The following is a 14,887-nucleotide window of genomic DNA, read 5'->3' on the forward strand; positions in this document are numbered from 1 at the left end:
TTTCCTCTGACACAATCCTTACTTTTATTTCTTGTTTGACATCTTCCATTGTCATATCCAAGGACACTCCTGAAATGACTCCTCTTAATCTTGCGAATGATCATGGAAAATATGCTTTTATCCTTTCCCCAGGTAATGTTGTCAATTTTGTCATGTGTCCTTGCTGTGATTTGGCAATTGCATGAATCATAAGTTCCTACTGTTCATGAGTCTTGCTAGCTTGATCCTGCCAATTTCCTTCTCGATTGCTTTGGTTAATTTAAGTGGATGGAAATGTCCCCCTCCTCTTTGAAACTCAACAACTGCATTCCATTCTTCCTCCCAACTTTGCTCTGTTTGCTTTTGACTCCTTGGACTTTTATTTATTTCGTCTTTTTACTTGTTGCACTTCTTATCTTGCCCTCGTCTGACCAAATAAGGTAAGATAAGATAAGATAAGCTTTATTGATCTCACAGTGGAGAAATTCACTTGTCCCATCGGCTCAATAGTCAAAAGTCAGAAGAAGGTGTCAAAGTAGGTAAGTAGAATCAGTTAGATACAGTTATACAGCTATATACAATATACAATTCTGTACACTCCTATGTATAAATATGTTATTGCACATATGTTATTATACAGTTTATACAGGACTATTGCACAGGCTTATTGCACAGTTTAAACAGTTTATACAGGATTATTGCACAGGCTTAATGCACGGATTATAGCACCTTGTTTAAATAGCTTATTGCACATAGTTATTACAGTTATTGTTGCAGCTATGGTGCATGGTTGCAGTCGTTACTCTAATAGTTACACTTATAAAGCTATGATCAGGTAGCAGCAGGAATGAGTGACCTTTATAACATAATAATATAACACCATAATAATAATAATAATAATAATAATAATAATAATAAACACAGCACATTATTGCACGTAGTTACTGCAAAACACTTGTTACAGTAATTGTAACTGTTATACAGTTATATGTATAGTCCAGAGATTAAATTTACATGAGTTGCATATTATTGTACATTAGTTATTGCATATTACTAATAACGGTTATGGTCACAGTTACAGTGCAGCATTGTATAATCTGGTTGCAGCAGGGATGAATGACCTACGGTAGCGCTCCTTTTTACAGACAGGGTGTTTTAGTCTGGCACTAAAAGAGCTGCTCAGCTCCTCTACAGTCTGGTGCAGGGGGTGGAAGGTGTTGTCCATGGTGGATTTTTTAATATCTTAAGCCTACTTCAAGAAGGGGTGGGAGGCGAATATTTCGATCTCGATTCTTGGTCATTATTCAACTCATGCAGTTTTACGCTTCGTCTCCGTAAGGATCCATTTCTTTATCTTGCAGACACTTGGACCCGTCTCCCTTTTAAACAAATTTACATCAATTTCCACAGTGAATTCAAGTTTACCCACTGAGGAATTGAGTAAGTGTTCACTAAAACACGTTCACCCACAACGCTGCGCTCTTTTAGTTCCTCTACATCACATAATCATTAATTTACCCTATTTATGTTTTTGTTTCTGTTTTACACCCTTTACTGGCCAGTTTCTTCTCTCTTTGCTTGTTTTTTATTGTTTTTATTTTTACTTTCACATGTAATGGAGTTTAGCCAGTTTTAAGTCTCTTTAAGAGAGATTTTGGAGCCATCGAAACCATAAAACTTGACCTTTTACAACCGCTTAAGGCACTCGATGGGCTTTAAAACATAAACCGACATTGGCATGCCTCTAGTAATGAACTGGTAGCTTTTATGCTATATTAAAAGGAGAAACGCTTCTCTGAATATAACAACCGACATTTTAAATCAGTCACAACCTACCATTTCAGAGGGTCAGCTGTGCCCTCCCGGGTTCAAACCTTATACAACTGAGTGCTATTCTTCTCAACTATTAATAATTCTGAAATTACCTCTGCTCTCAAAGTTACAAAAATATCTGCTCACATAGGACGAGACATTATAGCCTCTAGAGATTTAAAAAGGAAATATCACTTTATTTTCTTTGCAACTGCTGGCTGAGATGCCATCTATCTGTTGTGCCTCACCTAAAATAAAAACAAATAAATAAAAACAACCACTCAGGTAGGAGGAATCACCATTTTGTTAAGAATTGACAGCATCCAGTTGCGGTTCTCCCAGGTTCTTTGCCTGAAATATGTGGTGTTTCTATTGTAGACTTCTGTAGTAATAAAAATACTCTTGAAAGAGATACTATATTTTAACATATTTATTCTAAAAGCCAGAGGGATGTTTACAGTTCAGTATGGGATTCTCATACATAATAATGCAAGACGGGTAGATTTCCGGATACCAGAGAGTGTCCAACTCTAGGCCACTTCAATTTATATGGGTGAGCAAAGCCTGCTCAGGATTGATTGGTTATCCCGTGTTGTCTTCCGGGATTTATAGCCCCATTTACACTACCCCTGTTAAACTGATCCATGCCGAGCTCGGACCGAGCTTGGATCAGTTAACCATGCTGAGCTTGGTTCTGACGACAATTTACACATCACGCTAGCATGGTTCCTCACCTCCTAGTGACGATCTATGGGACTACTGCTCTCTAGGATTGAAGGAGAGACTCAAGCAAATCAAAATGGTGGCGCTCGTAACATTCAGGAAGTTATGTTTGGTTATAATTGTGATATTTCGTTCTTTGCAGAGAGTCAGGCGAAGAAGGCAACCTTTGGTGAATTTACTTGACGGAGAAGGCTTTTGGGAAGTGGATAAGACAAACAAACGTCTAATCAGGGCTTACAGACGCAGGAAACAACAACAGATATTGAGGTTCATCACACTGCTAAGCAGAATCATCACTGGAAACCGTGTGGCATGGTAAGGAAGCTAGTATTTTTATGAATGTCTGAAACCGCAAAACTAGTCAGCTAACTGAAAGGAGATGATGCGGTCTGCTCATGCGCTCTTTGTTATCTGAGAACCGTGCAATTGAAAAACCGGCCAAAGCCCGTACCTCAAACTGGTCTAGATTTAGGGCTGTCCGGTTGTGTCTGGCACGGTTCAGTTCAGTTTGCGATCCATTTACACTTGAAAGCTATCTCAGTTACCCAGCTGGGACCGGCCTCTGCACGGTTAAAAAAGGGTAGTGTAAACGGGGTACATGTCACCATTAGACTGAGAGCTTGGCATCAGGTAAGATAACTGTCCGTGTGTTTATGCATGCCAAACGTCCTTGGGCTCGTTTCCCTGGTAACTATCTTTCGTAGCAACAGCATTGCTTATCTGATAATCCATAACAGTTGTGTGACTGTCATTCGGGCTAGCCAGCAAATTGGAAGTCCACATGAGTGTGTCTCTGACAAGTCATTTGAAGATAAGATAAGATAAGATAAGCTTTATTGATCTCACAGTGGAGAAATTCACTGTGCAAAGCAAATTATTATACAGGACAGCACTTAACACTGGTCGTCGGCGTGGCAGATTTAAGTTGCTTCCTTAGACCCATAACAATTGTCGATAATTGAAAATACTGATAATAATAAATCAGATAACTAACCATCCTTTGTGTCCATCTTTATCCTAGATCTGGTCTCCAGCTCATTCTGGGGGATCCCAAGGTTCCCAGGCCAGACTCGATACATAGTGTACAGCTCTACTCTCTGCCCTTCATTTTGGATCTTGTTCTATAAACCTGGAGGATATTCATTAACATTCAATTAATTTCATCAAAGCCTTTGACTAGTGTGGACCCCACTATTTCACCCAGACTTGGCTAAGTGAACAAATCCCAGACTGTCCACCTGGCTTCAGAAGTGGACAGTGGCGATTTCAAACGCACCACAGAAAAAGAAAGGAGGTGTTCGTGTATGTGTACTTGCAGTTGAGCAGAATTTTTTTTGCGCTTTTTACTTGTCAAGTGAGGACTTTGATGAAAAGTGAGGAAATACTTTTGATCATGACTTAAAATTTGGGCTAGGGGTTAGGTAAGGAGTCAGTTAGGTTTGGATTAGGGTTTGGTTTGTAGTTTTAATTGCCTGGGTTTAGGCTTAGGGTGTTTATATACATTAATGTGCTTTCATTTTAAAACCAAAGAGCTAATGCTTGTTTTTCATGAATGTGCTTGGGGACTGATCAGCTTATGGGCTTGTTGTTTCTTTTTCCCCCCGTATTTTTAAGTTTTCTTTGTTTAAAAAAAAAAAAACTTTCCACATCAATAACATTTATTTAAAAAATTACTTCCATATGTGTCTAAACACTTCTGAACTAATATCACTATCCATCTGCACAAATGATTCTTCCTTCCCTTGTTTCCTTCGCCCTCCTCCTCTTCTCCATCCAGTGTTGACGTCTATATGACTGTCACCCGCCTCACGGGTTTCTAGGCAGGTCTCTGGTCCAGTCATGTAGTCATTCTTACTCCTCTCCGTTCACATCCGTCCTCTTTGTGAACGTGCCGTGCCTGTGCCTTTTGAGACTATTACGTTTTCTTGTAGTTGATTAATATATATATATATATATATATTTATTTTTATCTTTTGGTGAGTGTGTGTGAATCTTGAACTCTTTTTACGCTTTCCCGGCGCTTTCGGGTGTTCCGTGTATTCTACGCTTTAAATCTCCTCTCTTATTGCTCCCTCGGTACCTTCCTTTTATTCGTCCTGTCAAACGCTAGGCGATTGTCTTTCGCTGTGGTGAATTCTAATCGTTTCTTGGCAAAGTTGGAAACCTCAGAGGAGAACGCGTCCATGAGCGCTCCCCCGTTGATACGGGCTCCCAGCCCGCTGCCGTTTTTGGGATGGACGAGCAGCCCCAATACCGACGGAGGAGATGGGGAAGGGGGAGGCGGTGTAATCTCCTTCCAGATCCAGATAGGCATGAGCCGGGAGCCGGTGCTGCTAGATGCCGCGGAGCTCAACCTCAGTCAGGTCCGGGAGGTGGCCTGCTCCATTATCAACCAGAAGGTAACCAGCAGTTTCGCAGATGCTTAGAAGTTTACACGCACGCATGCAGCTTTTAATTATCACAATTCATAGAAGGTAGGTTACATCAGTGTAACATGGAAACGTTTTTCATATTCATATATAATGAAAATTCTGATCCACTTTGTATTTACTTTTTTTTTCACCATCCTCGTTCCTATCATCTTTATCGGTATTTGCCGATGTTTCGAAATCTAGTAAATGCAAGATAAAAAAAAGTCATAACCACAGCAATGCAGTTGCAGATGGAATCATTCTTTTAAAACGTCTCAGTCTTGAAGATGTAGAAGAAGAAAAGTTGTCATTTCATATGTCCCAGTAATCATACAAATAATTCTAATCTGATACTGATAACAGTGCAGTTGGAACATTTTGGACCACCAAAATTAAAGGGTATTTAGAGGCAGCTAAATGTGAGAGACAAATTTGCCATAATAAAATAAACAGCTAAAGAAATCAAAAGCAGAAAGCAAATAGTGTTAAGAGCATGCTGACAAAAGCTGGCTGAAATAGGGCTCTGCATATTAACTGTCACATAAGAAAGACACATTTGGTTGTTTGTGAATAATTCCAGCTGTATAAAACACAGATAGCCATTATATAGAAACTATAAGTGCATAACCTATCGCTCTGAGCGTGTCCCAATTTAAGGGCTGCATCCTTCGAAGGTTGTATTTTGTATGTCGATTACATCACAGCACAACGAAGTAGGCCGTCCCAGTTGACGAATCCTTCGAAGTCTCCTTCAAATGTGGCTGATGAATGTGTCCTTTTCCCCGATTTGAAGGATGGGTCCAGTGTATCCTTCATATGATTCATTGTGAGTTGAAGATAATTGTTTTTAACTGGAAACAGCAATGGTGGAGAGAAGTGAAAAGCTGTGATGAAATATGGATATATTACGCTTCCTGTGACATTAAAGTAAGTCAGCTATTTTAACTCAAAATATCTGCTCGGTTGACATTTCACCTGATTTTGAAAATGCTCGGACCGCAGCCGGCTCGCCTCGTCGGCTTCCAGCTGACCGGATGGTCGAAGCTCGCTATTCCGCTATGCTTGCTAAGGTTGCTTTCTCTTCCCTGTCGCTGGGCAATGAGTGTGGATAGTCCTCCATTTTAACAGAAAACGTCAAATAGAATGATCTATGGTCGCCTTTGCTTGCTTATACAGTGTTTCCCGCAGGAATTTGCTTAGGTGAGGCGGTGAGTTGGAGGGTCAAGTTTTGCGCGGACCGACTGCCGGAGCGGGGGGGGGGGGGGGCGGGGGGGGGGTGCGTATCCATGTGTGGTCAGCTACAAAAAAACGCGTGTTAACATCAAATAAACATGCAAGCATATCGAGTTTTTTTTTTTTTTTTTGTGGAATGTTGGCGAGGCGGTAGAGTGAGTTGGCCGCCTCGCCAAGACAGCGCTGCGGGAAACCCTGTTATATTTTTCCTCCACCGACAGCCCATCTTAAAATAGAAGACAGATAGGGAAAACGCTAATGGCTGACAAGTTTCACCCTTTTTAGCTACTAGTGACGCAACATTGCACCTCCAAGTGGGTGCACCGATAATTAGTATATAAACTAATAATTCTAAGTTATGAGAACTCTTTATTGGTGTATTTCGGTATCAACCAAAAAATTAAACATTTGGCTGATTAATAAATGAAAATAAAAGGAAAGATGATAAAGCAACATTTTAAAGAAATGACTGTGAGCCATACTGAATATGTAAAATGGAAAATAAAAAAACCATTTAGGACTACAGTTATTTACAGAGGAGATAGTGGGATTAAACTTTGGGATCTGTTTGTTTGGCTTCACTGCTACTTCACACAATCAGTTGCTAGGCAACAGAGGTATCGCTAAACTGGCTAGAGGCTAAGTTATGCTTGACGCAAATACATTCCGTGCAAAAATGATCTACAGCATTTATGCTCTGTGCGGCTTTTCCTCGAAGGTAGCACAATTCTAGACTCTAGAGGGCACCGTTGTGATTCTACACCAAGCGTACTACACCCCACTACATGGAGAAGTAGAAAACACGGTTGTTTCCAACATAGACATAATATAAGAGTAGACGCGTCATTGGGCGGGTTCTGCCTATGCTGCGATGCATCAGAGCGTCCGCCATCTTAAATGTGGCAAATCTGCAGTTACTCAGTCACTTAAACAGTATCAGAGGGACTTTAATCTCTGAATATACTTTGTATTCGTAGTATTTCTTTTTTGTAATATTACAAGTTTATTTTCGTATCCCTTTAGCTACATTCTCCTGAATTTATTCTCCTAAAGAATAAAAATAATTAAAATAATCTAACCTGGCCCTATTACTCCAGGAGTGAAATAATTCTGCAAACTGTGATTATTCTGGAAATGTTCCCCCTTAATTCTCATAATATGATGTTTTTATCATAACATTATCACTTCTGTGTTTGTTAGTTTATTTTTACTTTAGGACTTTTTTTTCTCATATTATTAATTTTACCTCTTTAATACTCACCCAAAAAGTCTGTTCCTAAAGGTTCACATGTGACACGGTTTTATGAAATAATGAAGACCACAATGTTTAGATTTAACAAATTGATCCTTATATTCATAACACACACACACACACACACACACACACACACACACACACACACACTCACATACATATATATATATATATATATATATATATATATATGCGTGTGTGTGTGTGTATTTATTGCAGCACAGGAATGAGGCATCTTCTCTGATCCATGTTCACAATAACAGAACTCAACTTTTTTCTGCCACATACAATATGGCGGTGACGTTGACGTGCGAACCTGTGCCCTATGACGCGTCTACGTATATGATGTCTGTGGTTTCCAACATATAAGGCTCTTACAAGAGTGACTGCAATTTCTTGGCACATACCTTTCTGCTCATGTCCGCCAAGTATGAGGGAGCCTGTCATGAACCTTCTTTTGGGGTGGGGGAGGGAGGGGTGGTTGTTGGAAAAATTGTAGAATGGTAGGGAAAACACAGGAGCAGAAGTAATTTTTTGATTCCTTGAAGCAAGTTGTTCCAGTTTTGATGCCATATCTATTTAACTATTTCTTGATTCTACAAGTTAAGCAGGTTGTATTTTGTAAGGTAAGATCAATAAATGGGATCTCTAGCAGTGTTTGTATCAAATGTATTTCTCTGATGAACTGAGATGCAAACATGAACAATTTTCCAATGGATTAACAAACATGGAAACTTGTTTACCTTAATGTTGATTTATGAAAAGAATTTAGAAAAATAAAAAGGGCAGAATTTGAAAGGCACCTGAAAAGAGGGTTGATTACCAAGACCTTAAGCAGTAATAAAGAAACCGCCCCCCAAGAAATAGTCATGGTGCTAATCCCCCTAACCATCACCTTACAGGGTTTCCCGCAGCGCTATCTCACGCTACCGCCTCGCCAACATTCCAAAAGAAAATAAATAAAAAAATAATTCGATATGCTTGCATGTTTATTTGACGTTAACACGCAGTTTTTTGTTGTTGCGCGTGCATATAGAAAAAAACACTTGGATACACTTGAAACACTTGGACTGCCAGTCGGTCCGCACAAAACTTGTCGTCGAGTGTCTCAACCCCCCCCCCCCCCAACTAACCACCTCGCCTAAGCAAATTCCTGTGGGAAACACTGCCTTATGATGACAACATTTCAAGAATAGAAAAGATAGTTTAAGAAATTAAATGAAAACTGACATGCCTGAATTTCTGCGGGAGTCAAGGGTAACTTGACATCTTTTGAGATTTAGCTTTTTTGCTTTTATACCCATAGCGTTCTGGGCACAAAGTCAGGCCGACTCCCAGTGCGCGTTGAACTCCGCCAGTGCTGGCCCTTGTCACCAATCCTGCTTGTGGTGTTCATGGACAGGATCTCAAGGTGTGGAGAGAAAAGTATATGGTTAAGAAACCTCTGGAACGCATCTTCGATTTTTGCACATGATGCAGTTCTTTTGGCTTTATCAAGCCATGACCTCTAGGGTGCACTGGAGCAGTTCACTGCTGAATGTGAAGTAGCTGGAATGACAGTCAGCTCATCTTAGTCAGGCTATGGTCCTTGAACAGAAGAAAGCAGATTGCCCCCTCTGGTTTTTCCTCAAGCAGAGGAGTTTAAGTATCTTGGTGTCTTGTTAACTAGTAATATTAAGATGGAGAGCGAGATGGACAGACAGATTGGCGCTGCATCTGGAGTAAAGCGGGTGCTGCTCTGGTCTGTTGTGGTAAAGAAAGAGCTGAGGCAAAAAGCAAAGCTCTTAGGCCCGTTTACTCTACACCTAAAAACCGAGCCATGCCGAGACCAGTCCGAGCTTGGATCAGTTATCCAAGACAAGCCGACCCGTTTGCACACAAAGCTTATCTCGGTTCCTTGGTTGCTCCTTAAAATTGGTTAAAATTACTTTATTGCGACCATTGAGTGTAAATTTTCATGGGAAGATTGAGCCGTTGTATTTAATTCACTGTGTTTAGTTTTTCACACATGCTACAAACGCATCACTTGCTCCTCTTACAAACAAAACAGAGTTCTAGCGCACACACAACAACGAACCCGTGCACTTACTTATGTTGACGAGAAAGCGAGAACTTTGGCGACAGCGGGTGTTTCAGGTAAACAAGAACATGAGTCTGAAGAGAAACATCTCTGGGTCAATAACATGGCAGTGGTTTGGATTTCACAAGAACGATGTCGAACAAAATGCGGTAAGCAAAACATGCCGTAACACCATTACCACAAAAGGTAGCAGTAGCACAAATTTGTTGCACCTAAAAAGTCATCCAGTGCAAAATGAAGACTATTGTAAACTCCGCATGTTGACACCCCCCCCCCCCCCCCCCCCCCCCCACAAACCGAAGGAAACTTTAATGAACTAGCCATCTGTGACTGGTCAGTTGATTTTATAGTCACAATACAACCTTTTGTGTTTGGGATTTTCACATTTTTATTATACAAATTGTTATGTCCTAAGCACAAAAGAGCACCTTTTATTTCAGGTTTATTTTGTGTCAGATTTTTCCTTGGTGTTCCTTCTGGCCGCTGGGATGTTCTGTTTTTTAAGGTCCAGTGTTGACCACGAAAGAGCTCTAATGTGACAATATTATAATTTGTGAAAAGCTTCTATGTGCAGCAGTGGTTAAAAAAATGGCTAAAATAAAACATTTTAAATTAATTTTTATTTTGCAATCAATTTTTCAAACAAAAGAAAATTAACACGTTAATTTAAAATATACCAATGCAACTTTAGGCACTATGTGGCTAAAAACATTTGTTTTTCAAGGTTATTTGGGCTATATCACAATACAGGATATATATCACAATATGTTCAAAGATATCGTGATATTAGATTTTCTTCATATCGCCCACGCCTACTTGCAGATATTCACCACAAAGGAAATGTTTTATATTAACTTTTCAGCTGTAAAAAACAGATCCAATCTGCAAGAAATTACAGACTGTCTGAACCTGAAGCCTTCCCGGAGAGACCAGACTGTCATCGGGTCTCTGGCTCATAATCCCGATGAACTGACTGCACAGATGAAGTTTGGTAGTGTACTTTATCGTCTAAAACATTTAAAAAATACTTTTTGTGAGAAATTGCTAGGTTTGTAATCTAGTCAATTCCTTAGTGTTCCTTACTTCCCCCTTATGGTGGGCAGTTTTTCTTGCTGCACGCACCCCACCCCCTCAACAAGCCTCAGGAAAGCAGAGCAAAGTACTGGGTCGCTTGAAAGACCAAAGCCCCAGGAAAGTAAAGCTCCAGGAAGGTGAAATTAGCCGGGGCTGGTGTTGAAGTAGAACGCAGCAGCAACCTGACTATATTAAAATCAAATTAACTGCTGTGGGCCATTTATTGATATCGTATTCTTAACCTGAGCTTAAGGTTGAAATAGGAAAAACAAATGCTTTGTGTTTTTTGTGTTAGGTCTTCATTTCTATAAACAGACCCATATGCAGAAAAAACTTAGTGTCTTGTCATGACAATATTTTATTATGTAGCAATTGTCGATATAAACCATAAGTAGAAAGAAATATTTCCTTTATGTTCCCTGTTTAGAATTTGCAGAGCCACACTGACTGACATCATTAGACAGGCGCCCCATTTTATCAGCCGTGAGCAAATCAAAAGAGTTCTGGAGTTTATAAAGAACTACGCTGAAGACCACGTCATCATGCTGCCTGGTCATCATCCTGGGCATAGGGATTAGCATGTCACTGTCAACACACATGTCCAAGGCCTCATAGTGGCATCTTTATATTAACTCTGCCAAGGAGCTTGGTATGTATAAAAATAGATTGTTATGAACAGTGAAATCCTTCTAATGATCAGTAATTTAAAACTTTGCTGGCAATCAAAAACCAAAACCCTGTGATTGTTTTTCAAGAGAGCAAGCAATTTGCAAATCAAGCTTCAAGGTGCTTTGGACCCAACTAGTCCCACACATAAGGAGCTGTAGGACACACACGGATCTCTACTGGCAGTGCTAACAGAATAACGACTAGCTAATAAGTGCAAACCTTCAAGAGTAGAGGAAGAGTGCAACAATCAAGGAGCAGCAGTGTCATTTTCACCTTGTTCAAAAAGTACAAACATTAGACTGCTTTAACAACACACAGCTTTTCTTTGATCTAATCCATGGACAGGCGGGTATATCTTTATTCAAAGATTAGGGTCCCATTTATAAAGCTTGCATATGCACAAAATGGGGCCTGAAACTTGAGTATGTCAGTTTCCATGCAAAAATTGGGATCTTTTAAAAAAATTGATGGGGAAATCTGCAGTCCTCATGGCAACTCTGGTCTATGTGTATGCTCATTTTGTAAACGGGAAATTGGCGACGCAGATGGTAAAGTGGTGAATTGCAGCCAAACTCCTTGACGATTTCTCTCAGACGCTCAATTTCAGACTAATCAGACTTTAATCATAGATCAGGGGTTAAAGTTTTCCGTCCCTGCGACGGATTTCCGTCATTTGGAAAATTTGGAAATGGAAGTGCAAATTGTTCCGTCTACACTTTTTATTCAAGGTTTTACTCTGAAGCTGCTCTCAACCAATGAAACCTGGCAGAGCCGGGACATTAGCCAATCAGAAAGAGTAGGGCGGGTCTTTGCAAAGCGAACATTGCCAGACTGAGCTTCATTGGTGTTCATCATTCATCATTATAACTTTTGGAAGAACATCTCAAACTGGCCACAGATGCATGAATGAAAGTAGTGGTGGTCAAAGGTTTTCTTTGGGTTTATGCAAACCAGCAAGTCAGGAAGTGGAGCGGATTGACCATCTGACAACAACTTCCATCGGTAAGGGGGCTATCGTTTCTCCTGCAGTTAATTAATGAATTATTTCCATCTGTGGCCATATCACTTTTCAGCGTTTATTGCCTGGCTTCCAGCAATTTGGCTGATAAATGCGGTGACCAACCAGGGACCTCCTCATTATTTGCTGTTATGTTTTATTTAAAACTCAAAGAGTAAAGCGTTGGCTCAGGCTCATTTAGCATGATGCGCTTTTTTTTTGAAGAAGGGTCGGAATGTAAAACAATTTCCTGCATTCGACTGGGTCCGTTTAGGAAAAAGTAATAAAATAAAATAAATAATTTCACCTGCGCTTTTCTGAACCAAAGAAGGCAGAGCCGCTATCAGTCAACATACAGCAGCGTCCATCTAATGAGCCGCTGCGCACCAGGACACTCTTTATAAAGGATTTTGATTATTAAGGAAACTACATCAAAAAAATAAACTGCAGCTACAACATGGACTGGGGAGCGGGTTGTAACTGGGTGAGGTCAGAGGTGATTCTCAGTTTCTCAGAGAGCTTTTATTAAGTAATTTTTTTTATTTTTACACAGAGTAGAGGGCGATGTGAAGCTTCACTGTAGAAGCAAGTCGTACTAGAAACAGCTGAGAAAGCTTGCTTTCTGTGGATCTATGGACTCATTTTACTTCGACCCCAAAACACCTGCCAGACAGACAGTACTGCAGCCAAGATTACCTTCAACAATATTTAACTTTACGAAATACATTAATAACATTTCGCTAATTAAAATGTTTATATTTAAAAGCAAGTAATGTTTTTTTCTGATAAACCTTGAGTAATTTTATTAAACTTTTTAAAAATGTAACATCCCATCCTTTATCGATTTTCTGTACCGGCTTTTCCCTACAGGTGTGACGTCAAGCCGTATGTGATGGGGAAACGCAGCTCGACATCATACAGGGTGCTGGGGGGTGGGGGCTGTCCATCCTGGACAGGTCTCCAGTCACTGGGCTAAGATTTAACAGCTTTATTAAATTTCAAAAAAGCTAAATAATGCCTTTTTATAAACTCATGAGTTGTGAAAATTAATTGTTAAGCAATAACGGGCAAAGCAGAGACTGATTATTGTAATGTGCGATCTGTGTTAAACTAAAATATATGACTTATGTGTTCTGCATTGTCCAGGTTGTGGTTGGCCTTTTATGATCATAGGATTGATTTATACTGAATGTGACAGGGAGCCAGTGGAGTTAATGTTCGGGTGTGAAGTAAATGATGTGATGATGAAGCTGCTGTCTGTTGTACTAGTTGAAGTTTATGGAGGTTTTCTGGAGGACAGGGAGGGACAGGAACTGAAACTGTAAAGTGGACTGTGGACCAGTTTGGCTGCAAATATGAAAGTTAACCAGGTGATGTGATGTTATGGATGTGGAAAGTGAAGCAGATGATGGAGAGGGCTGTCCAGGATGATACCAAGGCTCTGAAGCTGAAACGTGGGACAGAGACAGGGATGGTCATTGCATATTGTAAAACTACCAGATTTGGTTAAAGTTTACTTTACACAATAAGCAAGTGAGGGAACAAATGTGGCATTATTTCCACGGTCCCGGGAATATATGGGCTGACTCGAAATTTTTTTCAGTCAAACTGATTATTTTTGCTTTAACCCATGTCATAGATCGACTTCATCATAAGCATTCAAAACCGCAGTGCGATGCATGTTTGCGCTGGTGACACATGACTACACATAGGCACCCTTCAAAAAAAAATGCCTATAAGCCATCTAAAATCTGAAATTAAAGTTGCCACAACATTTCATCTGAGATTTTTACCATCCCATTCCTCTACCTGAGGATCACCATGGTGATATTAACAGATAAATTGTGACATGTATGAAGCAATTACATTATTTGCTTTAAACAGTCATTTGTAATGCTGCGCAGTGGATTAATTGGCACTGCTGGAAGGCTATGGCTTAATATTTATGCCATTGACTTGAGCGTGCAGGCACCAATCTGAGCATGCAGTGACACAGGTATTCAGTGTTTAAATCTCACACAATCATGCTCAATACCTGTCTGGAACTGTCCTCGCACTCGGTTCCATCTCTGTGCGTACTTGGCACGCACGACCTGCTCCTTTCACTCTCAACACCAGCTGTGCACTCAGCTGTTTCTCTAGTCGCACGGCTGTCTCTGCGCTCGCAACTTCAAAAACTGTCCTCCTCACTAGCCAATCACAGACAGGTCTTTTTCATCCAATCTGAGTATTCAAATCAAAATGCTCTTCCCTTTGGCAGAAATGACTAAACAAATGGTGGGATTTAAGAAAAGAATAAACAATTGAATATGTTAGCCTAAAAATATTTTGTCTAAATATTGTGTTTGGTCTATATTAATTAGACTTTCTTGGAGGTGAGGTGTGAGAATGCTGTTGTCTCATCTTTTATTTAAGATTTTTGATGCAAAAGTTTCTTTGGTTCATATTAAAGGAATTCCTATACTATATTCAGAAAAAAAACATGTGCCATTATGCACAGTTTTAAGTTATTTAATGTTTAGTGAATAACTCTCAGTCTGTTAGGTATTGTCCGGTGAATATCAGCCCAAACAGCTAATATTGGGAGAATAGTTGAAAAGGTGATTGGAGCACTGGCATTGTTTTAACAGCAAACTCTGCAGCAAACATATAGA

The 14,887-nt window shown here is 40.0% G+C and overlaps 1 protein-coding gene across 4 annotated transcripts in view; it reads left to right on the top strand.

Annotated features, from left to right (window-relative positions):
- The first annotated feature begins 4,494 nt into the window (after positions 1-4,494).
- prkd1 (protein kinase D1) overlaps positions 4,495-14,887 on the top strand; it is a 247,947-nt gene continuing 237,554 nt past the window's right edge. For all 4 annotated transcript variants that reach the window (XM_012851006.3, XM_036150357.1, XM_036150359.1 and 1 more), the window contains exon 1: positions 4,495-4,913. In XM_012851006.3, coding sequence (XP_012706460.1) covers positions 4,698-4,913 — 216 coding nt within the window. In that variant the 5' untranslated portion in view covers positions 4,495-4,697. The remainder of the gene's footprint in view (positions 4,914-14,887) is intronic.

The sequence above is a fragment of the Fundulus heteroclitus genome, chromosome 19, assembly GCF_011125445.2.
Source record: "Fundulus heteroclitus isolate FHET01 chromosome 19, MU-UCD_Fhet_4.1, whole genome shotgun sequence".
In the NCBI taxonomy this organism is placed as follows: Eukaryota; Metazoa; Chordata; class Actinopteri; order Cyprinodontiformes; family Fundulidae; genus Fundulus; species Fundulus heteroclitus.